Source organism: Magnolia sinica, chromosome 10 (assembly GCF_029962835.1).
Source record: "Magnolia sinica isolate HGM2019 chromosome 10, MsV1, whole genome shotgun sequence".
Taxonomy (NCBI): Eukaryota; Viridiplantae; Streptophyta; class Magnoliopsida; order Magnoliales; family Magnoliaceae; genus Magnolia; species Magnolia sinica.
The window spans coordinates 27,369,665-27,393,070 of NC_080582.1; the positions used below are offsets into that span (position 1 = coordinate 27,369,665).

Consider the following 23,406-nt stretch of genomic DNA (forward strand, 5'->3'; position numbering starts at 1 on the left):
GATTTCCTTCTACTTAGCAAAACAGAACAATCAATATATAAACCTTGCAAGGTTATACCAAGAGAGAGTTTGACTGCACAATATAGTTAATGATTATGGATGTTTACATTAAGAAATGGAAGAAAGAGTGAAATTAACAAGCGTTCGAAAACTGGGTGATGGAATTTAAAAGGAAAGAAAACAATCTTATTCATAAATAAATTGATGGAAGAAGGAAAGTGGAATGTCAAGGAAGAAGAAAATGTTATGTGGAATGGGATGGCCAAGTGCATTAAGAAAGTGTGAAAAGATGTTTTAAGAGTATTTAGAGGGAAAAGCCAATCATATAAGGAGATTTTGTGGTGGAATGATGATGTGCAAAAAGCTATTCACAAGAAGCATTCATGTTTCAAAGCCTAGCAACTGGGAAAAGACTAGAAAGGATGGAAATTTTGAACAATATAGAAATGCTAGAAAGATTGATAAGAAACTATTGAGGCTAAACTTAAGCCATATAATGATCTTTACAATAAATCAGATATGAGAAGGTGAGAAAGATGTCTTCAAACTTTCAAAAATAAGAGAGGAATGGTAGGGACCTGGATCATGTTAGATGCATTACGAGTGACAACCAAAGGGTACTAGAAAAGGATGAGATCAATCAAAGGCGGAGAAACTATTTCCAAGACCTATTAAATAACAACCACTTTGAGAGCATAGGGATAAAAGGAACCATAAACTCAAATAACGTTGGATATTAGATTATAGATACTTGTGAAAGAAGCTTTGAGAAAGATTAAAATAGAAAAAGCCATTGGACCAAATGTTATGCCAATAGAGATTTGGAAGTGTATGGGAGATAACCGGTTATTTTGTTTGACAAAGTTATTCAACAAGATTGTAATATCAAAGAAAATGCCAAACAAATGGAGGAAAAGTATCATCGTACCTATTTATAAGAATAAAGGAGACATACAAAGTCACACTAATTATCGTGGGATTAAAATTATAGGCCATACTATGAAATTTTGAGAGAGAGTGATTGAGCAAACGACAAAGGCATGAGACAAATGTATCAGCAAATTAGTCTGGTTTCCTAAATGGGAGGTCTACCACTAAAGTTATTTTCCTACTTAGACAATTGATGGAGAAATATAAGTAGAGAAGGAAAGATCTCCACATGGTCTTTATTGACTTAAACAAAGAATATGATAAGATCCCTATTAATGCAGACATCAAAGTGTACCAACATCACCATAGGAGAGCCCTAGGCCCTGGCCCAACCCAGCCCACACTTATTTGGGTGATCACTACTTGGGCCTGGCCCGTGAGCATCATGAAGGCCCCAAACTGGGAGGATGCACATGGGCTGCATTATTTGGAGTGCCAAGATAGTTTTTTAGAGTTTTGGTTGAGATCCGACCGTTGAATCGCGTCCGATCACGTGGTGGCCCACCATGTGATCAAGTCCTTTTTCAGTTTTTAGTGTCCATTTATGTTTTGTTATTTTTCTGCACATTTTGGTTGGTTTGGATTTCTTAGTGGGCCCCTGCTTTGCTAGATTTTAAAAAGGGGCATGTTGGTCATTTTACTTTTAAATGTAAAAACTCTATTTAAGGGGGGGAAACGTCCAACCCTAGGGGGTAATAAAGAGTACACGTTTGTTTTCTAAAGAGAAGCCTTTCTTTCTTCCATGCGACTTGGAAGAACCCTCCATGAGACTTGGAGCAAGGTGGTGAGATTTCATCTTTTTGTGGGCGTGCGACTCGCTCACGTGTTTATCTTCTGCAAGGTATGGTCTTTCTTTCTCCTTCTCCTTTAAAAAGACCTCTTTGATCCTATCTAGCCTAAATCCTTCAATCCATTGCGCTCAAAACCTCGACACCCTATGTCCCTGCCTTCCACATAAAACCTACCCTAGACCCTCTCCCAATTTCCTCTCACAACCCTAAATTCCCAAATTACAGATTTATCCCACCCCATATCCCACGTGATCTTCATCTCCTCTAAACATAGTTTATGTGGTGAATGAGTATGGCAAATTCTATGTGTGTATCAATCTGCCCATGAGTATTCTGTTGATATTTTGTGCTAAGGGGTTGTTCTAACAACCTTGACATCCTGTGATTTAATCTTTATATGAACGTGTGCATGTAGGGATGATTTCTAATGAAATGACATGCATTTTTGCTTGCTGAAATTACTGTTTGGTGAACTGTTCTGCTGAAATTATTGTTTAGTAGGCTTGGCCCATAACCTGTATGCTTTGAATTGTCCTTTGAATAATCTCCTATGAAACATGACATCCACATTACCTAGAAAGTTAATCTGGTGGATGTTATGAAAGAAATGAATTTCAAGAAGATATATTGACATGATTAAGTATATGCATAAGGAAACAGTAACAAATGTGAGAACCACTCATGGAGAGACAATTGAGCTCCCAATTACTGTAGGCTTACACTAGAGGACAACATTGAGCTCGTACCTATTCACATCGGTTATGGATGAGTTTTTATGTTTTTTTTTTATAATATATGTCCAAAGTCTCAACAATTATGGACAAATTAACGAACCATTTGCAAGAAGAGATCCCATGGTGTATGTTGTTTGCAGACGACATGGTTTTCATTGACAAGACAAGGGAGGGCATAAGCACAAAGCTAGATTATAAAGAAATGCTTTAGAATCTAAAGGATTTAAAATTAGTCGGGCTAAAACAGAGTATAGGGAGTGGCGTTTTTTTTAAGATAATGAAATTTTATTAAAAACTTAGCCCAAAAAAAAAAAAAAACAAAACAAAACAAAAGGCAAAACAGCAAAGAGATATGCCAAGACGATGACTCAACTACATCCTGAGAAACTCCAAATTACAACCCTTCAGCTTGGAGACAAAGGAAGCCCATTCAAGGATCAACAATGGGAGATGCCTTCCATTGACTTGATGGAATTATTAAAACATCTTGTGTTTCTTTCTTCCCATACTGCCCACCAAAGTGCAAAAAGGGTCATCCTCCAAAGGGCTTTCTTTTGATGGCCAAAGCTGACGCCATGCCACATAAACAAACAACAGTCCACCGAGATTAGGTGGCACCATGACATTTGGAACTAACCCCAGATATCTGCCCATATCAGACCCAAAAGGGGCAATGAAGGAAAGTGCAATTTTAGTAACAATAGGAGTGAATCAAGGAATCAGTTAAGATTGTTGACCAAGAAATTTTGCAAAATGACTATTTTTTATACCTTGGGACAATAATTCATGAGAGTGGAAAATTGAGGAGGATGTTACCCATAGAATTCAAGCTAGTTGGAAGAAATGGAGACGTGCCTCTGGAATTTTATATTATTGTCATTTACCGCTCATACTGAAATAGAAATTTTATGAGATAGCTATAAGATCAGCTTCATGGGACAAAATGTTAGCCAACTACATAACAACGTGTTCATAGGATGTGCAACTGAAATGAGTTGAGATGGATGGGTGGCAAGATGAGGAAGGATAGAATCAGAAACGAATTTATTCAAGGGAACTTTGAGTAGCACCAATAGGTAATAAGATGAGGGGAAGTAGACTTAGATGGTCGGGTCATGTGCAACAAAGAACAAGAAATGTGCCAGTTAAAGAATGGGTTGGTACAAGCTGAAGGCTCTGAAAGGCCAAAGGCAAGGCCCAAAAGGATGTGAATGGAGAAAGTAAGAAAAGACTTGAAAACCTATGGTCTAACTGAAGGTATGGCCCTTGATAGAGTGGAATGGTGGACGGAACAGGATTCACGTAGCCAACCCCAATCAATTGGGATAAGGCTTAGATGATGATGGTGAATAACATGAAGGAATTAACTAAAAGCACTTCCAAAGTAGAACAATTAACTAAAAGCACTTCCAAAGTAGAACACAAGGTAAAACTGATGGCCGTATGAAAGCATTCTTCTATTCTCCATGTTGCAAAACTGTGATTTTTTATTTTTTTTTTGGGCAAACCTATGATCATTCTTCTGTTATCCCTATTTAAAAACTATGTAATATTTTTTACATCTACTTTCAGCTTGCTGGTTTTGTTTACTGACAAGATGCTTTGTATGATCTGCGAATTTCAGCTATGCTACCACCTCTTCTTCTAGTTTCTTTTCTTCTATACATATCACAGGGAACAAATTCTATTAAGGGGAAAAGTAGTAGAAGAGAACCTACAAAAGGGAGGCATGTAACCAATAATTTGATGGAAGTTCCTTGTCAAAGCTACAAGAGAAAACTCTTCCATTGCTTCTCTATTTATACAATGCAAGATACTTTTAACGTCATCTCTTTTTTCTTTTCTTTTTCTTTTTTCATTTCATTTCTTCTTCTTTTTTCTTTTCTTATTTTCTTTTTTTTTTTTTCTTTGGAGAAGGTGGAAAGTACATTTCAAATTATCAGCTTTTTGAATGGTCATTTCAGTGATTTCACATTATCTTATCTGACCTTTTTTTCTAATTTAGGGTGCTTGTTGAATCTCACTGGTACAGGGTAATTATATTATCTTTGCATTAAAAGGCTACTCACAAGTTTTGATTACACCATTTAGGTGACAAGACTCGCTTAAGTTTCAATGTTTGACGTCCCTCTAACTGAATTTTGCCTCTATCCATTCTATTGAAACCTGTAAGGGGTTGTAAGGCATTTGCCTTGTTTCCATACCCCTTTGCATCCTTACTGAGCCACATAACCATTTATTCAAGAAAGAACCGATTGTCGCACTTTCTTAATGTGGTTTTCCTTTGACATAGAATTCCTCAATTCTGTTTGGCAGGCAAAAAAGTGCATTTCATGCCTTTTAGATTGACATTTAGCATTCAGTTAAATGGCGCAAGCACCTGCATGATTGCTCTTATCCTCGATTTCAGGAAACTTTGTTCCTAGACTGCAAATGTTCCTAAGACCTATAATATATGTGCTGATCTTCAACTTCTAACATTCAAATCTTCCAAACCTAAAAATCAAGCACATTTCTCCTTTTAAGATCCTAAACCCACAGAATTCAACCACATTGGCTAATTTTCTGATCCATGCCACCAAACAAACCAAAAGACAGAATTTTCAAGTATATATGACAGTTTTTCCATCCTGACCCAGAAATTTTAAATCCCTAGCAATGTCAGTCAAAAGCCTCCAGTACATGAACATGGAAATTTCAAGCATATCTATGCTAAAACAAAAACTTTTAAACTTTTAGTAGAATCTACACTAAACCTTCTAAATACATAGAAATTTCAAGCAAATATACTCAGTAAGCTATTCCAATGTTCCATCCAGACCTAAACATTTCAAATCCCAAAGAAATTTCAATGAGAACTAAAACAGAATTTTCAAGAAACCTAAATATTTTGAAGTCTGTATGCCAAACTTTGTGAAGCAGACGAGAATATGATCTCCTGTCTAGGAATGATAATTGTTTGGTTTCAGGTAATTTCAGGTCTTGAAGTTAACCTTTCTAAGTCTGAAATTTTTGACATCAATATTCATCCGGAGGTTTGTCATTCTTTCGCTGACTTTCTTGCATGTAAGGTTAGTACCCTGCCTCCAAGTTACTTGGGTCTCCTGCTTTGCATTGGTAAGCCTCCGATTCACCTTCGGGATAGGATTATCAAAAGGATGGAATTCAAACTGTCCTCTTGGAGAATGAATTTGTTATCGCTGGGGGGGAGATTAAATCTGATCTTGCTCATCTACTACCTTTCTCTATATCAGTGTCATAAGTCGATTATTTCTAAAATCGATAAGCTGAGAAAGAACTTTCTCTGGGAAGGTGGATCTGATGATAAAATGTTTCCCCTGCTTAGCAAGAAAGAGGTGTGCTTACCTTATGGAGATGGAGGAGCTAACATCCGGGATCTTTGCTACGTTAATGAGGCTCTCCTTGGCAAATGGGTGTGGAGATCTAGGATTGAAAGAGAGTTTACGGTGCCAAATCATTGCTGCTAAATATGGCCTATCCCCTCAGGCATGGTGGACTAAATCCTCCTTGTATCGTGCTTCTTACTTGTGAAAAGGCATAGTAAATTCCGCCCCCTTGGTTTTTGATAGAGTTTCTTTCTCTCTTGGAAATGGCTCTATCATCAATCTCTTCTAATAAGGATATTCTTATTAAAGAGTGTTTCTTTCCTATGAGGAGAGGAGGTATTTGGCTGCCCCCCTTTTGCAGGAATTTGTTAGACTCCGAGATAAGAGGAATTTACCTCCCTTTTATCTTCTTTGCAGATTTTCATTCCAAATGAAGCTGAGGAAGACTCAGCTTTGGAGGCTCTCTAGCTCAGGAATCTTCTCAGTTCAGTTATTGTACAAATCTGTTGCAGCAATCTCTTCTCCCACAACTTCTTCCCACACTGCTCCCTTGTGGCACTATGGTGTCCCTCCAAAGGTTGCAGCTTTTGGATGGCTGGCAGGAAGGAAAAGAATTCTTACTGTTGATAATCTTCACAAACGTGGAATGTGTATTCCCAGCATGTCTCCTGTGTTACAGCTCCGAAGAAACTGTCAACCAACTTTTAATTCATTGCCCGTTCTCTTCCGATTTATGGTGGAGAATATTCAGATTGGCAGGGCTGGCGTGGGTCATGCCAAACTCTGTGGAAGATCTCACTCTCTCTTACGTGGCTGGCACACTGATTCCAGAGGTCTTTTGGGAAAAAGGAAGTGGAGAGTCATCTTTTTTGTTGTTCTGTGGGCAATCTGGGCTGAAAGAAACAACTGTTGTTTCAGGAATTCGAGAGTCTCAACGGCAGGGGTTTTCTCGCCGGTGCTTGTTCTTTTCAGGGATTGGGATAATTTCTTTTCCGCCCTTCTGAGGCTTTTTTCTGTCATGGGACAGATTGGGTGCATTTTTTTGTCCTTTTTGCTTTCTAGTTTTTTCCCCCTTCTAGGTTGTAATTTTCTTTCTTTCAATAAATTGCTCATCTTACCAAAAATAAATAAAAATAAAAATAAATTGGAACCACAACATAAAAAATTCAAATGCTATCAAATTTAAGCAGAACTATTGAGATTCTTCCAGAATCCTAACAATTTCAAGCATGCATAACGAATTTCCGGTCCTAGCCTACATTTTCAAATTCCAGATTGATTTCACTAGAATCTACATGAACTTCCAGAAATCTAGAAATTCAAGCAAATAAAAGGACTTCCCTAGCACAACCTAAAAAATTTCAAATGCAAGAGCAGTTACAGCAGACCAAACTTAATTAGATTTTCAGTTTCTGCGGTCTGCTAATTTTACCACAAACACAGCCAACAACGAAGACCAAAGAATGCACAGACTGATGTAAGAAAGACATACCAAATTTGTTTCAAGGAAACACTGTATTGTTCCAGTGGCATCTTGAAGAAAACAGAAAGCCTAGAAGTCAAATAAAGTAATACCTTTATGCGAACTAACGGAAGCTTGAGGTCTGACCTACTAACAGCCTTTCTGCTACCTTTCTCAATCAGATTTCTGACCTGAAGCAGTCTGAACTTATTAAAATACAGTTACTAGTATGTAGCCATCAAGGTATTATCAATGACCAATTAATAAGTGAGAACAGGGTGCTGAGGTTTTGTTGGTCTTAATGAAAGTGGGAAAGAAAAATCCATACAACTTTGTCCAAATGCTCAAGAACAGATGATTGATCATTGGGGTCAATGTCCGCCTCGTCCTTTAAAATGACCTGCTTAGAAAGCATGACATGGTATGAAAATACTCAAAAATATGAAAACCAAATTCCACAGAACTCCGTACCTCAGCATATTCAAAAGGCCTCACTGACTTCAAAGGTATTTTAGTTGGACGATATTGATTCCCCTATAAACAGAAATCACCAGCTGTATTTCCCATGTATGACCATTGACGGAAAAGATGAAAGGAGGTAAAAAGAAACAGGCTCCTTCACCAAAACAACCTTAATTTCTAAAAGAAGCACATGCTTAGGCTTTGCTTCCCCATCGATTAATGATGTTGCAACAGATGACCCCGGTTGAGTTATATGAAAGCCCATCCCAGGAACTTCCTATGAAATCAGAAGCTACCCTCAATAAGATGCAATAAGAAGGAAGTAATCCACAAGCAACAAAAAATGTTATCAGCAATACCTGTGGATCACGAGGCATTCATGTTCATGCCCCCACACTATGAAGTCCAGGAATCGTGGCAGGAAATGTTCATTTATCGCGTTTTTGGGATTTGTCTTGATCCTGCAATGCACAGATGTACAATTATAAGCAGCAACTAATCAGGTAAGCATTTAATTTCCCACTGCAAACATCTAGCAACTCACAAAAAATACTCATCACGAATCAATTTAAGTTGAGGAGATTGATTGTGTTGCTCTTTTTTTTTTCATGTGTTCTAACTTCTAAGTTACTCTCAAAGACAATGTCCAACCTGTTTTGATGGAGTACCATAATGTTGAACCAATCTGACACATCACACCCTTCTTGAGCTTCAGGCCTTACCCATTGAACAGCATGTGGGGTCTGAGGTATCAAACAGAAAATCACAAATAAATATGCTAGTAATAGAACCAAAAAATCCTTACAAAAGGTTTATAATCCAGATCAGAAATCAGAACAGAAAAAACCTGAAACATTCTGTTGAGCCGCTCATCTCTAATGTTGCCGAGGCCGTACAAAGCAACTGATGTAGAACCCTGGACCAAGATGAAATAAGAAATTTCCATGCCAAAAAGAAGCTATGCATACACCTATTATTAAAACCCTACTGACCAACCTTCCTGATAAGTATTGGGAAGAGAGTGATCTGACCAACACCAGAGCCTCCGAGAACCATTTTCCCGAAATAGTTCACAAGATTGCATGCAGAAAGGATATCAATTGCAGAAAGGTTATCCTGTCACCCAAGTATAAAACATAATGCTGACTGTTCTAAGAAGTGGCCACAAAAATAATAATAATCATCATCATAAACAATGATAAACACAAAGTATATGGCTGGCTAGCTGCAATGTGAGCAAAGTTTCCAAGGAGAAGTCTGAATTCTATTTCAGGGCTTCTGTTTTATTTTTGCAATTTTGAAATTTACAATGCTGCTAGCTGGAGGAGTTATCAGCAAGATGACTGACTGTATAATTCTGACAAAATCCATACGGGAACTATCAATATCAATGAGCAGCACAATTAACTATCGTTCATTGAAAGAACATAACTAGTATGGCTAGGTTTACACAACTGAAATTCAGATACAAATTCTTCTAGGCAGCAACAATTACAAATAGTACCCACATTATATAGGCAAAAATGCAATTGCCATGTTTTAAAGAGAGAGGGAAAAAACTCAAATGCTGCTGATTGCATTTATGTGGAGGAAAGCACCAGTTTAGCATGGCGAATCCAAAATGAAGGGCATGGAGCCTGCCAAAATCGGGATTAGACTTAAAGCCAATTATGCTACCCCAAGGACCTGCATAGTCAGGATAAAGTCTAATCCTGATTTTAGTGGGCCCCATGCCCTCCACATCGGTTTTGCCGCACTAACGTGGTGCTTTCCTGTGCCACTTTAGTGCAGCAAACCCGATGTAGAGGCCATGGGGCCTACAAAAATCATGATAAGGTTTATCCTCGATTTAGTAGGATCCCGTATATACCCATAGGATATCAATATGTTTAAAACATGATGGATAAAACTGAAAGAGAGAAGAGACCATTATGATTTAATCTTTTATCATATCACCATACCACTCCTGCAGGATCATCATGATTGCCATGAATACTGAATACTGGCAGACCAACATTGAAGTGAGGATCTTCATAGTTCACATGACCAAATCTGGACAACCAAAAGCAGAAAAACAGACTTATAAAAGAAAAGAGCAGTTAATCCAAGATGCGCACTGCTGCAAAAATTTCCAATGGAAAGAAGTGACAATATTTGAAATTGATGAGGGCAGAAGTTTCATAGAAACAAATGTCATTAACGAAGAAGATTTCCTGTAAGCTTAATATTAAGAAACAGTCTCCAAAATAACCAAACTACTGTACCTTGAACAAGCCTGCACTAATTTGAATAACTTAATGCATAGAAAATGCAAATGAAATATATTTGACTAAGTTGCAAACCAAGCTCCTGCTGAATTCATATTGACTTGTTCAAAAGTTGAAACATGTTCAGAAGCCACCTTTTAATGTGGGATATGACAGAAGTAAACATTTGGATCATTGGTGATACAAAAAGCTCAAACAACAATAAGAGTCATAAGTTAGGATGAATCCCCAGTGTGAGACAGGTCTTGGCAAGTAATGCTCTGAAACTGAGCTTTTAAACCTTGGTGTAGATCCCATACGACTAAAGACATACCTTCTTTTTTCTTTCCTTTTTTTTCTTTTTTTAAGGATGAAGACTTTCCATGTTTGTTGTATAACTCTAGGAAAGGAGGAGATGCATGCAAAAGAAGAGAAGCTTACATATTTGCAAAGTTGACCGTCTGATCACTGACAACTTGGAATTGCACTGGGCGATCATTTAGGCAATGCCGTCGGAGTATCTCAATGGCCTTGATTAAAGTTGTCCTCGAAGGTTTATTCTCATGGAAAAGATCACCACCAAGAAGTAAGAAATCCACCTGCAACCAAATTGAATTCAATAAAAAGCCTGCTCGAATGATGAGTTTGATGATTTCCAGATAGTACAGATGAGAAATTTTGTGCTGAATAATTGAATGTTAAATAACCTAACTCTATACAGGTAGTTGATACGGTTTTGACTATCATACAAAAATAATAATATCAATAATAATAATAGTTTTGGCTACGGTTTGATGTTGTTAGCTTTCTGACTACCTCGTAACAGTGCAAATGAAACATTTAGCCAGGTGGCCAAAGCTCTACCAATTTCCCTGTAGTGACCCAGTGTAGTCAGCTATCTAAGGCGTGTTTTGAGGCATGTGTAAACTGAATAACAGGCATTCAGTTTGATTGAGAAAGGAAATGACAATTTTTTGTGATGTTTCTAGTATTCAGAATGACAGAGTATCCCTCAAATTGCAGTTATGTTCCTCTAGTATAACTTGAAAGTTACAGGATTTTAGACCGAAATGCAGTCTGTCTCAATATGAATGCTACTTAATTATTATTGGTTATAAATTATCAAAGTAAGCTATTAGATGAGTAACCGATGAAGTCAGCATGTAATGCTGTGTTTAGAATGATGAACAAGTTAAATCAAATTGTGAACCTTCACTTTAATCAAGGCGAAGTGAAAAAACAAATTAATGACGGTTCCTAGCATTCATAAATATTATGTACCCCTCAAATTGCAGTTAAATTTCTCTCAAGTGCGACTCGAAAGTTGCATGATTGCAATTTGGAACCTAAACCATCAATATCATTGCGATGCAAATTATGATTTGGTTGTTTCCACTTTATTATACTAGTACTTAGGATTCAAAAGAAAAAGAAGAAGAAAAAGAAGAGGGATTCAACTTTATAATGAATCTGAACACCCGATGAAACCAAGTGAGAGTATGTCAAGGAATATGAGCCTATTTATAGAATGTGGATGGAAACAGTAGTGGTAACATCAAGGTATTCAATAATGGTAATGGTGGGCGTAACGGCCAACCTTATGGCCATTACGATACGGACCATAACAGCTGTTACAACCCCGTAACGGTCATTACAGCCCGTTACAGGCCATTTCATTTTCAAATTGGGTGTTCCCCATATCACGTAACAAACACCACCATTAACATTAAGCAATGGCCATTACAGCCATGACATAACTGTTTTTTAATAACATAGACAATGGGGATGGCAAACAAAAGTAGAAACTAAAGCCTTATAAGACCCAAAACAGAGAAAAATTGTAATATTTTGGAGCACTAACACAAGTGAGCGATACATGATTTAGTAATGTACAATAATAAGATACCTTGCAAAATTAATGATAATTAAAATGCAGCTTACTGCCACTATATCTGAATCTAAATCACCACCCAAGTAACAGAGGAGAGAAGCAGTGGTTATGATGCAGGATATGAAATTAAATATGGAATGCAAGAGATCAAGCTTGCGATTATACCAATTTTAAACAGTCACAAAATTCCACATCCTACATACTATCAAACATTCAAAAAGGAGTATCTATGGGGTCCAAGCGTACACAAGTTTAGGGCTGGATCAAATAACATTATAAGCCAAGCAAGCCCAAAGGAGTGTAAGAATCATCCATTCTTGCAAAGGACAGTTCCCAACTTAAGAGATTCACTAAGTTTCAATTTGAGGGAAAATCTAGGGTTTGAGAATTAGGGATAATTGGGATTTGGGATTCTTTAGAGTTAGGGATTTGGATTAAGGGGTTTTTTTAGTCAAAAGAGAAGAAAATAAAGGGGGGAAAAAAAAGAACCTAGGATGAGCCACGCGCGGTGGACAGCAGATGGGCCTGGACGCACGTGCGTGACAAGTCGTCCGCACGTGTGTAGGGCCCACAAAGTCAAAAACCGACTTCTAGGCTAGGATTGGCCAGGGATGGGCTGCCTCCATACCTAGTTTCACGTCAATCCGTCACAAGATGTGTGCGTAGTACTCCACCAAAGTTTCAACCCCTCAAATGGGCCAGAATCTGAAAATCTATTTATGCACTGCTGTAGGAGAAAACTTGGATACGAAAGTAGGTGAATCTGAAGGTGGAAGGGGTGTAAAGGGTGATGGATGTGGTGCGTAAGAAGGTGGAGATGATTTGGAGCAGATGTGGCTTCGCACCACCGTAGTTAGCCCTTCGAGGAAGGGAAAGCTTCGCACCCAATTCGATTCTTCAACCCAAAGAGAAAGAAAGAGGAAGAAACACAGGAATTTTTATTCATAAAATATCATTGCAATACCTACATGGGATTTCTATATTTATAAGAAAACCCTAAACCCAAAAAAGACAAAATTACCCTTGCGCCATGTGCGCGCACTAATACTAAAGCTAAAGTAAATAAATACTAATCTAAGCAATCAAAGCCGTTTATGAAGTTTCTAATAACAAAAATAGTCAAAACTCAAAATCTTAAATCATCTAAAGTAGTGGGCCACGATCATGAGATCCGATGGTAGAATCTATGTGATGATCGGGTCCACTCCAATGCTCCATAACGCAGCCTCCTAATTGTAAGGCCCTCCGAAGACGATCCAAATCAAAAGTGGGGCCCGCCTCCTCCTCAAATAAGTGCGTAGAGGGGGAGTGTGCATGACGTCTCCATCAACTCTCCCCAGCTGCAAAGATTTCGCCACTGGCAAAACAAAGCTCCTGAACCGCTCGAAGATGTTTGGATCAGGTCTCTGAAGCTCCTCCTCAGTGAGTCATGTACTGTCTGAAGTTGGGCGTGACTTCCACTTGACAAGAAACTTTTGAAAACCGCCGCCCAGCATTGATACTATCCGATGGTCTAGAATATCCTCTATCTCCTCTCCAGATGTAGGAAGGGTAGGTATAGGAGGTAGAGGCTGGGAAAATGGGTCGAGAAGAGGCCATGGGTCAAGGGAAAGGTCTGGGGAATCGGATGGTTAGGTGAAAGGTTAGACAATCCCCTAAAATGCAACTAGATCCTCCACATTGAATGTGGAACTAATTCTCATGGAAGGTGGAAGATCTACCACATACACATTGAGACCGTTTCGTTTTATATTTTTGAATGGTCCAGCACTACACACGTGTAATTTCCGAACAGCTCCCTAAGGATACCGCTCTGGCCTGATGCGAACCATCATAGAATCCCTTACATTTAATTTCTTGAATCATTTATGTTAGTCTGTAGAAAATTTGTATTGTTCATTACTAGTATTGATCTTTCGCCTGATTTCTTGATGCAATAAATGAATATGATGTACAAAGGACTCTGCACACTCTGATGGCTGGGACAGGGACATAAAGACAATATCAATAGGCTTTCTAGGTTTATAATCGGTAACAACTTCAAAAGGACTTGAACCTGTGGATCTATTGACAGAACTATTAAATGTAAACTCGGCGATAGGTAGTACAGTGTCCCACGTCCTAGTGTGCTCCCCCACTAAACACCTGAGCAAATTTCCCAGGCTCCTATTGACCACCTCAGTCATGCCATCAGTCTAAGGGTGGTAAGCAAAAGAAAATTTGAGCATAGTACTCATCATATGCCATAGTGTCTTCCAAAAATAACATAAACCACACGTCATGGTTAGATACTATGGTTTTAGGTAACCCATGAAGTTTGATAACCTTACTAAAGAATAATTTGGCAACATGGGATGCGTCAGAGATCTTCAAACAAGAGATGAAGTGGGCCATTTTGGAAAAACGATCCATGACAACAAATATGGAATCGTGTTTTCAAATGGTCTTAGGGAGCCCAAGCACGAAGTCCATACTGATGTATGGCCAAGGGGCAAATGGAACTGACAAAGGTGTGTATAGCCTCGTATTCTGCTTTTTCTGCTTTACCAGTTAACAAGTACGACACTGCCCTATAATTTTGGTCACGTCTCGCTTGAGGCTTAGCCAATAGAATCTATCCTCCACTAGGTCAATGGTCTTGTCTCAACCAAAATGACATGCGACCCCTCCTGAATATAACTCCCAGACAAGAAAATCGCAGAGGGAGGTACGTGGTATACACCAACGATCACTCCTAAACAAATATCCGTCCAATATCAAATACTCACAGCTAGCTCCTGACAGACTCTCTAACAACGATGCGTACACAACTCCAAAATCTGGGCACTCAAAATAATCCTCTTTGACATGCTCGAGCCTCGTGACTTCAACACTCACGGAATTGAGTAACGTGACTCGACGACTCAACACGTCGGCAGGCTTATTCTCTACACCAACCTTTTGCTTAAACACAAAAGTATACTCTTGAAGAAATTGGACCCACTTGGCGTGTTTAGGGATTAATTTCTTCTGAGAGTTCAGATATCTCAAGGCCTCGTGATCTGAGAATAAAACGAATTCTTACGGCAATAGATAGTGACGCCAATGGCGCAACGACTTCACCACCGTATAAAATTCTTTATCATAAGTGGAGTATTTTTGCTTCGCCTCATTCAGTTTCTCACTAAAAAATGCGATAAGATGTCATTCCTAACTAAGTACTCCTATACCAACTCCTGATGCGTCGCATGCGACCTCAAACTTTCGAAAAACTCGCAAGTCGCATGACTGGAGCCTCGATCATCTTAGCCTTTATCTCGTTGAAGACCTTAGAGGTTGCCTTCGTCCATTGAAACTTTCGTTTTTTTATACAATTCGTGATAGGAGACATAATGGAACTGAAGCCTCGAACGAACCGCCTATAGAAGGTGGTTAAGCCATGAAAGTTGCGCACCTCGTGAATATTGTGGGGTCCAGGCCAATTGATAATGGCCTTGACTTTCTCGGAATCCGCCAACACACCCTCAGCTGACACAACGAAACCTAAAAAAATAACACTGTTAGACATAAACGCACACTTCTTTAGGTTGGCGTACAATTTTTCGACTCCAAGGATCCCACAAACCTACCTCAAATGGTTAAAGTGTTGTTGCTTGGTCATGCTATAAATCAGGATATCATTAAAGTAGACGACCAGGAACTTCCCCATGAAGGGCCTCAACACTTGGATCATCACACGCATAAAGGTACTCGGGGCATTAGTCGGCCCAAAAGGAATGACTAACCACTCGTATAGCTCATCCTTCATCTTGAAGGCCGTCTTCCACTCATCGCCAAGGCGTATATGGATTTGGTGATAACCATTTTTTAAGTCAATTTTCGAGAAGATAGTAGCATTGGCCATCATATCCAACATGTCATCAAGACATGGTATGGGAAACCGATACTTGATTGTAATTTTGTTGATGGCCCTACTATCAACATACATCCTCCATGTGTCATCCTTCTTAGGTGTAACAAGGGCGGGCATGGCACACGAGCTCATGCTCTCTCGAATGAAACCTTTTTTTAGGAGCTCATCAATCTATCTCTTCAACTCTGCATGCTCCTTTGAGTTCATTCTATAACAAGAGAGGTTTGGTAAAGTCACCCCAGGGACTAAATCAATGGCATGCTGGATATCCCTCATAGGGGGAAGCTCATCCGGTAGATCATCAGGAAAGATATCACGAAACTCATCCGCTACCGGTTTGGCTTTAGTGGATAACTCAACACTAGCCTCTGGTGCACTCTCCCTAGCCACAAGGGCGTACACCATCGAATCCAACTCTGTCTCTCGCTCAAAGTCTTTGGCATTTAGAATATAGAGAGGATTAGACTTGGACTTCAATTCCTTCACTTCCTTTGAGCCGCTCGCACCACTCTTTATGGTAGACTCCTTTCCAGTTGTGTTCTTGGGTGGGAGAGGATTTAGATTGACTTTCTTGCCCTCAAACCAAAATGTACACACATTCGAACAACCAAATATGATGACATCCCTATCATAGAGTCAGGGCCTACCCGAAATGATGTGGCCAACATCCATGGGAACAACATCACACCAGAGTGTCTTTATATGATCCAAACTGAATAGGAACAAAACAACGGTGCGAGATTGGAATGGAAGTTTCATCAACCCAAGACACTCTATAGGGTTGAGGATGGGCTTCAAGCTTCAAGCCCAAACGACTCACAATGTCAGTTGATGCCACATTGGTACAACTATCACTATCCACGATCATCTTACAACTCTTATCACCACATTTTGCGTAGGTATAGAAGATCATGTTGTGGCGTCAATCGTCGGTATTCTTTACTTGTGCAAAGGCGCAACGAACAACTGCAAGTGTCGCAGTCTCTTGCGCTCCCTCTTCCTCATCATTAGGGATCTCTACTAGCTCGTATTCTTCCTCCTCACCGTCACTTTCTGGGGCACTACTTCCACTTGCTCATCAATAAGGAACACCTTGGTGCCCTCTTTCGTGCCACACTGGCGAGCAAAGTGACCAAACCCCTGACATCTAAAACACCTACTCGCATCGCCTCTACACGAGCAAACCTAACAACTCCTTTACCATTATCATCCTCGGGCCTAGACTAAAAACTACTGGAAGGCTTGTATTGATATCTAGTGTCAGGCGTAGCTCCAGAAGAGTTGGCCTTAGCGTCAGAATCACGGGACTCAAACCGCCTTCCCACAGATGCCTTGAGGTATTGCTCGACCTCCAACACTACTTGATACATCTGTTCAAAAGTATCTATGTCTTTGGCGAGCAACTCTCTCCTAATGTCAGAACAAAGGCCTGTCTTAAATCGAGCAAGAGTGAGTACGAGATCCTCTTCAACCTCACACCGAGTCAAGTACCTTTCGAACTTCTCAATGTATTCAGCCACACTCATGGAACCCTGTCGAAGAGATTGTTAATCCTCAACCAACCTCAAGTGATAAGAGAAAGGGAGGTACTTCTCTTTTAGAATTTCTTTCATTTCTTCCCAATGGATTATTGGGGGTTCCTTCAACTTTTCTTTCTTTCGTTCCATGGTAGTCCAAAACCTCTTTGTTTGGCCCACAAGCTTCATCTTAGTAAATCGGACTCGGTGAGCATCCGACATATCGTACCATTCAAAATAGTGGTTCATATCCGCCAACCAATCTAAAAAAGCTTTAGGGTCCAAGTGGCTATTAAACGAGGGGCCTCAACCCTATCTCCCTTGAAGAGTTATACATCTGGGTAATAATGATCACGATGCCCCTCGTGGGGTGGGTGCGCGCCCACAACCATTTCCTTCGCCACTCTCATTCCCTTGTCTATCCTCCTGATCACCTGCCTGAGATTGGGTATTTTTACCAATGGTGGTGTTTGCTCGTGTGGAGGTTTCAACTTGATAGACACGTGCATTTAATTGGTCCAAACGATTATTAACCTGTTGCGAAGATGCTTTGATGCTTGCATCCATGGCGTCCAACTTTTGGGTTATTCTCCTAAAAGACTCGGTAAGTTGCTCGGTGTTCATGATGGGGTGCAGACCAAAGCCACGTCCAGTACGTGTGGGCATGCACTACACAACTCAAGGGGTCCTAAGATGCAACTACATGCGCCTAGACTTCACTATATGCACCTTAATGACATTAGATGAACCTGTAGAATGCTATATGAACGAAATTACACAACTCTACAAAAATCCAACAATGTGGCTATCAAAATAAATGGACAACAGAAAATTCAACAATGTGAATTGCTAACTTTCTGATAATAGAAATTTCAGCAGCCTATATCATGAATTATGGACCTCTAAACAGCCCTAAATGAATGGGTGTGGTACGTTAAAAAAAATGAACTAACCCCTAATCATGTATTATATTCCCCTATGACAACCTTGGGCTCTGATACCAAATTTGATGCAGGATATGAAATTAAATATGGAATGCAAGAGATCAAGCTTGAGATTATACCAATTTTAAACAGTCATAAAATTCCACATCCTACATACTATCAAACATTCAAAAATGGAAATCTATGGAGTCCAAGCCTACACAACTTTAAGGCTAGATCAAATAAAATTATAAGCCAAACAAGCTCAGAGGAGTGTAAGAATCATCCATTCTTGCAAAGGATAGTTCCCAACTCAAGATATTCACTAAGTTGTTTCGACACTGAGGTCTTGGTATCGAACCCTAGTAGGGGTGGCTAACAGTGAAGTGTGAACTTACAATGGAGTGTACTAACAAGCTATAAAATAAATTTAAGAGAGAGAGAGAGAGAGAGAGATTCAGTAAGTTTCAATTTGAGGAAAAATCTAAGGTTTGAAAATTGGGAATAATTGGGATTTAGGACTCTTTAGGGTTAGGGATTTGGATTAAGGGGTTTTTTTTAGTCAAAAGAGAAGGAAATAGAGGAAAAAATAACCTAGGATAAGTCACATGCGCTGCACAGCAGATGGGCCTAGACGCACGTGTATGACAGGTCGTCCGCACGTGTGTGACAGGTCGTCCACACGTGTGGGGCCCACAAAGTCGGAAACCGACTTCTAGGCTAGGATCGGCCAGGGATGGGCTGCCTCCATACCAAGTTTCACATCGATCCGTCGCAAAGTGTGTGCATAGTACTCTGCCAAAGTTTCGGCCTCTCAGATGGGCCAGAATCTGAAAATCTGTTTATGCACTGCTGTAGGAGAAAACTTGGATATAAAAGTGGGTGAATCTGAAGGTGGAAGGGATGTGGAGGGTGATGGATGTAGTGCGTAAGAAGGTGGAGATGATTTGGAGCGGATGTGGCTTCATACCACTGTAGTTAGCCCTTCGAGGAAGAGAGGGCTTCGCACCCAATTCGATTCTTCAACCCAAAGAGAGAGAGAGAGGAAGAAATGTAGGAATTTTTATTCATAAAATATTATTGCAATACCTACATGAGATTGTTGTATTTATAAGAAAACCCTAAACCCAAAAAAGACAAAATTACCCTTGCGCCATGTGCGCACACTAATACCCAAGCTAAATCAAATAAATACTAATCTAAGCAATCAAAGTCGTTCATGAAGTCTCTAATAACAAAACTAGTCATAACTCAAAATCCTATATCATCTAAAGTAGTGGGCCACGATCATGAGATCCGATGGTAGAATCTATGTGATGATCAGATCCACTCCAATGCTCCATAACGCAGCCCCCTAATTATGAGGCCCTCCAAAGATGATGGTGTCCATCCAAATCGAAAGTGGGGCCTGCCTCCTCCTCAAATACGTGCGTAGAGGGAGCGAGTGCATGATGTCCCCATCAGGTTACCTGGTTTTCCTCTTACAACCACTATATCTAAATCTAATTTACTAGCCAAAGGACAGAGAAAAGAAGCCGTGGTTACCTGTTTCTCCTCAGCTATCGAGCATATCTCCTCAAACGCCTGAAACGAATCAAATCGACGTATTTCATCCTTCTCCATATAACCTAGATGGCAATCGGTTGCAACAAGCACACGAATTGTGTTGCTGAAATCCTCCCTGTAAGTATCATTAGTTAATTAGAACTAAAACGTTCTTGCCCATGGAAAATGAAAAACAACAAACCAATAAGAAACTACCCACTAACAGTGTTACAACAGTAACGCTGGCGATTATGGTCATTGTCAGGCTCATATATCTACTTATAATGGCCGTTGATTGGTCCATTAAGTGTTCTATATTGCTAATTATTAAACTAACCAGCGAATAATTAACTTTAAATGGTAAATCAAATCTTCATGGGAAAAGATAACATCTATATATAACGGCCATTATAACAGTAGCATCATTTAATTAAATGGAGGTAGTCTACAGGTGAAAATAAGGGGTCATTTGGATGGTGGTAAATGAGGCAAGTTGTAAATGATTTGCTAGTTTGGATGCCCCAAAATGCTTGTAAATCATTTAGTAGTTGTAAATGATTTACCACCTTTTCCCCCTTTTCATTTGCTAGAAAAAATATGGGATTTCATTTGCTAGCAAATGATTTACCAGCGAGAAGCTTCCATCAGCTCTTTTTTTTCAAGGCTGGGAGATACACTCCTCCCTCTCTCCATTGTATCTGAAAACTCCCTCCCTCCCTCTGCCGACAACAGCAGATCTTGCTACCGGCCTTATAAAAGAGCATTTGAATTCGTGATCTCACTTCTATGGCTCACCTACTGCTTGGTTTTATGTGAGGATCAACCCTAAGCTTTCGTGAGATGGGCTTAACCCAATGATCCACTTTAAAATCCACCCTCATATGCCATTTGAATGCTTTTTAATGAATTATTTCTCTAAACTATCTCAGGTGTGAATACATAATTACAGGATATAAACCATTAACAGGCTATCCAAACACTGTAAATGATTTACCAGCAAATCATTTACAACTTAAACCATTTACCACCATCCAAACGACCCCTAAGAAGTTAAAGGCCATTATCTTCACTGGAAAATATAAGAATTTTTACCTTGACGAGTCATCCATGTTCCAGAAAGTTCAATCTGTTATATTCTGCATAAACCAACGAGACAAACATACTGAAGAAAATGGTATAGAATTCAAAATTCCACTATCGATGGGAAAGTAAAATCATTTTGAGTTTTGAGGTGGAAAGCGTTTATAAGTAAAATGCATTCCAGGGAGTGTTTGATGCTTGAATTTGCCTAAAAACTGCTTACAGGCTGTAAAAGCTTTTTACACGAAACGGGACCTTTTTGAAACCTGGCAAGATTACCTGCCGATTTTTCAAAAGTGCCTTTAAAGAGGCCCTCCCTCTCTCTCTCTCTCTCTCTCTCTCTCTCTCTCTCGAACAGCGTCGCCACCGATCGCTAGTCTGTTCGAAGCGGCCCCGGAATGGTTTCCCTCTCTTCTTTGACATCGAAAGCGAAGAAAGAGGGGGAAGTGTGCCCCGTTACACACTGCTGTAATACAATTGGATGGTGTACACGCACTGTTGTGGTGTCCACCGTTATTGTGTAGTATATCCAATCCGTCTATTTTTGTTTTTCTCATTTCTTTATACTCCGATCCCATAAATAAGATAGATTTTACAGTCAAATGGACCACACTAACGATCTGCATAATTTTAACGGTCAGCGAACCTGTCACGATTGTTGCTGTGGTGCGGCCACCTGACCATTGCAATGGCCTAATTTTCTGGACGCAGATTTCCAACTGACGATGTCCGTAGCCAGTGGCTACTAGGCAATGCTTTTTGCAAACCCACCATGATGTGTGTGTTTCATGCACTCCCTCCCTCCATTTTTCTAGATCATTTTAGGGCATTACTCAAAAAATGAGGCAGATTCAAATATGGAGCAGACCACACCCCAGGAACACTGGTGATGGAAAGCCCACCATTAAAAGCTTCTTTGGAGCAGGAAAGTTTTAGAAGGAGGCGTGTGTGACCTAATCAATAGGTTAGATGGAAAGTAAACATTATGGTGGGCTGTAATAAGTTTTTTGATGTTCAATCACCATTGTTTTCTTGTGGTATGGTCCACAAGAGATTCGTATTGTTCGGTCCACAACCATCGTAGCTTGTTGGACTAATCAGAGCAGATTACATGTGATCTATATGAATACATATGCACTTAAAGATCGACCTGCAGATACGTACAAAGGTGTATCGAGAAGTGAAGCCACGACGTATGAATCAATGTCATGTATCACTAGAGTGGTTGAACGGAAAGTGGTCGATGTAGAGCAGTCACATGAAAAATGGCATAAGGAGAAGTGACGGAACCATAACATGGGAAGCATCCATAAGCAAGTAATGGAAAAGTGGTTACGGCAATCCTTGGAATATAGGAATAGCTGGATTATAACTATAAATAAAGAAGAATTATTGTAGGAAAAATTATTTCATAAACCAAATCTATCTTTCAATTACTTTTCAATTTATCAGTCAAGTTATATTCCATAATGTAATATTTTATCATTCTTATTGAGCAAATTATATTTCTTAGTTTAATCTTTTACTTTATAGCTGTTGTTTACATTACATAGTGTAATTTGTGACGGTAATCAAGTAGTTGGTAGCTTTTAGCTCTAATTTGAGTTCATGCTTGTGCGTTAGATATAGTTCATTTATCGGAAAATGAGTTCTTTAGCAACTTTTTGTGACTGACTGTAAAGATTTCTTTCTCATTTAATTTTATTTGTATTGAAAAGTCCTTTCGTACAAAAGGCAAAAGAGTAACCCATCATCAGAGGATGAACCCCACCCTCTAAAAATCATCTGATCTAATTTACACATTGACGAGTGGCTGAATAGGTGATTGATCCCTTCATATCTAAGTTATATATTACGTGTCTGCTTACCTTTGCACTCGGGGTCATTATTGTTTGGTTCGAATTGGAGCCGCAAATCAAATTCTGGCACGCCCACACACTAGTGTAGAAAATAACGTCGAACAATTTTATAGCACACCCAGTGAGACTGTGTCTATTAACTTACCAGTGTAATTTTTGCCAAAAGTGCAAAGAAGTGCCCATATTGCTGGGTTCAAGCCCTCGACACCAACTGAACCACCTCTAAGTGAGGATGTGCCAATTTAGGGGCCCCCTAAGACATCAAATCTGAATATTAACTCCATCGGAGGTCAAGTTGGGCCGTCAACATCCCAAGCTGTACTCTCAGACGGGGTGTCAATTGTACTTGTAGAGTTACAAATTAAGTGAGTCACAATTTAAAAAATAAGTGCATGTCAAGAGTATTGACTGAGTACTCTTAGCTGTCCATTTGTCAGGACCTGGACGGGGTTTGGGCATCCAAAAGCTCACTCTTCTAATATTCTCCTCTCTCTCTCTCTACATGATCCTACTCATAACGAGAAATCCGGGTTAAAAGGAGAAACTTTAGATATGGTGCCCAACTACCTTACAAACTCTGGTAATACCTTACTGTAGTAGGGATAGATGGATTGGATCTCAGACTTACTATGCCATGCTAGATCTTGTGCAGTGTGCACACCAGCTTTACTGCACATATGCTTGACCTAGCAAAGCTCACTGGCTAGAAGTTGCCCACGGTGGATAA

The 23,406-nt window shown here is 39.6% G+C and overlaps 1 protein-coding gene across 1 annotated transcript in view; it reads right to left on the reverse strand.

Moving 5' to 3' along the window:
• Positions 1 to 21,158, reverse strand: part of LOC131258219 (double-strand break repair protein MRE11-like) — a 52,482-nt gene extending 31,324 nt beyond the window's left edge. Inside the window, 14 exon segments of the mRNA XM_058259360.1 lie at positions 7,378 to 7,455; positions 7,593 to 7,664; positions 7,736 to 7,798; positions 7,896 to 8,003; positions 8,086 to 8,096; positions 8,099 to 8,187; positions 8,378 to 8,469; positions 8,574 to 8,642; positions 8,723 to 8,842; positions 9,688 to 9,778; positions 10,414 to 10,571; positions 19,741 to 19,876; positions 20,833 to 20,876; positions 21,100 to 21,158. Coding sequence (XP_058115343.1) covers positions 7,378 to 7,455; positions 7,593 to 7,664; positions 7,736 to 7,798; positions 7,896 to 8,003; positions 8,086 to 8,096; positions 8,099 to 8,187; positions 8,378 to 8,469; positions 8,574 to 8,642; positions 8,723 to 8,842; positions 9,688 to 9,778; positions 10,414 to 10,571; positions 19,741 to 19,876; positions 20,833 to 20,849 — 1,104 coding nt within the window. The 5' untranslated portion in view covers positions 20,850 to 20,876; positions 21,100 to 21,158.
• Between the last annotated feature and the right edge of the window lie 2,248 nt (positions 21,159 to 23,406).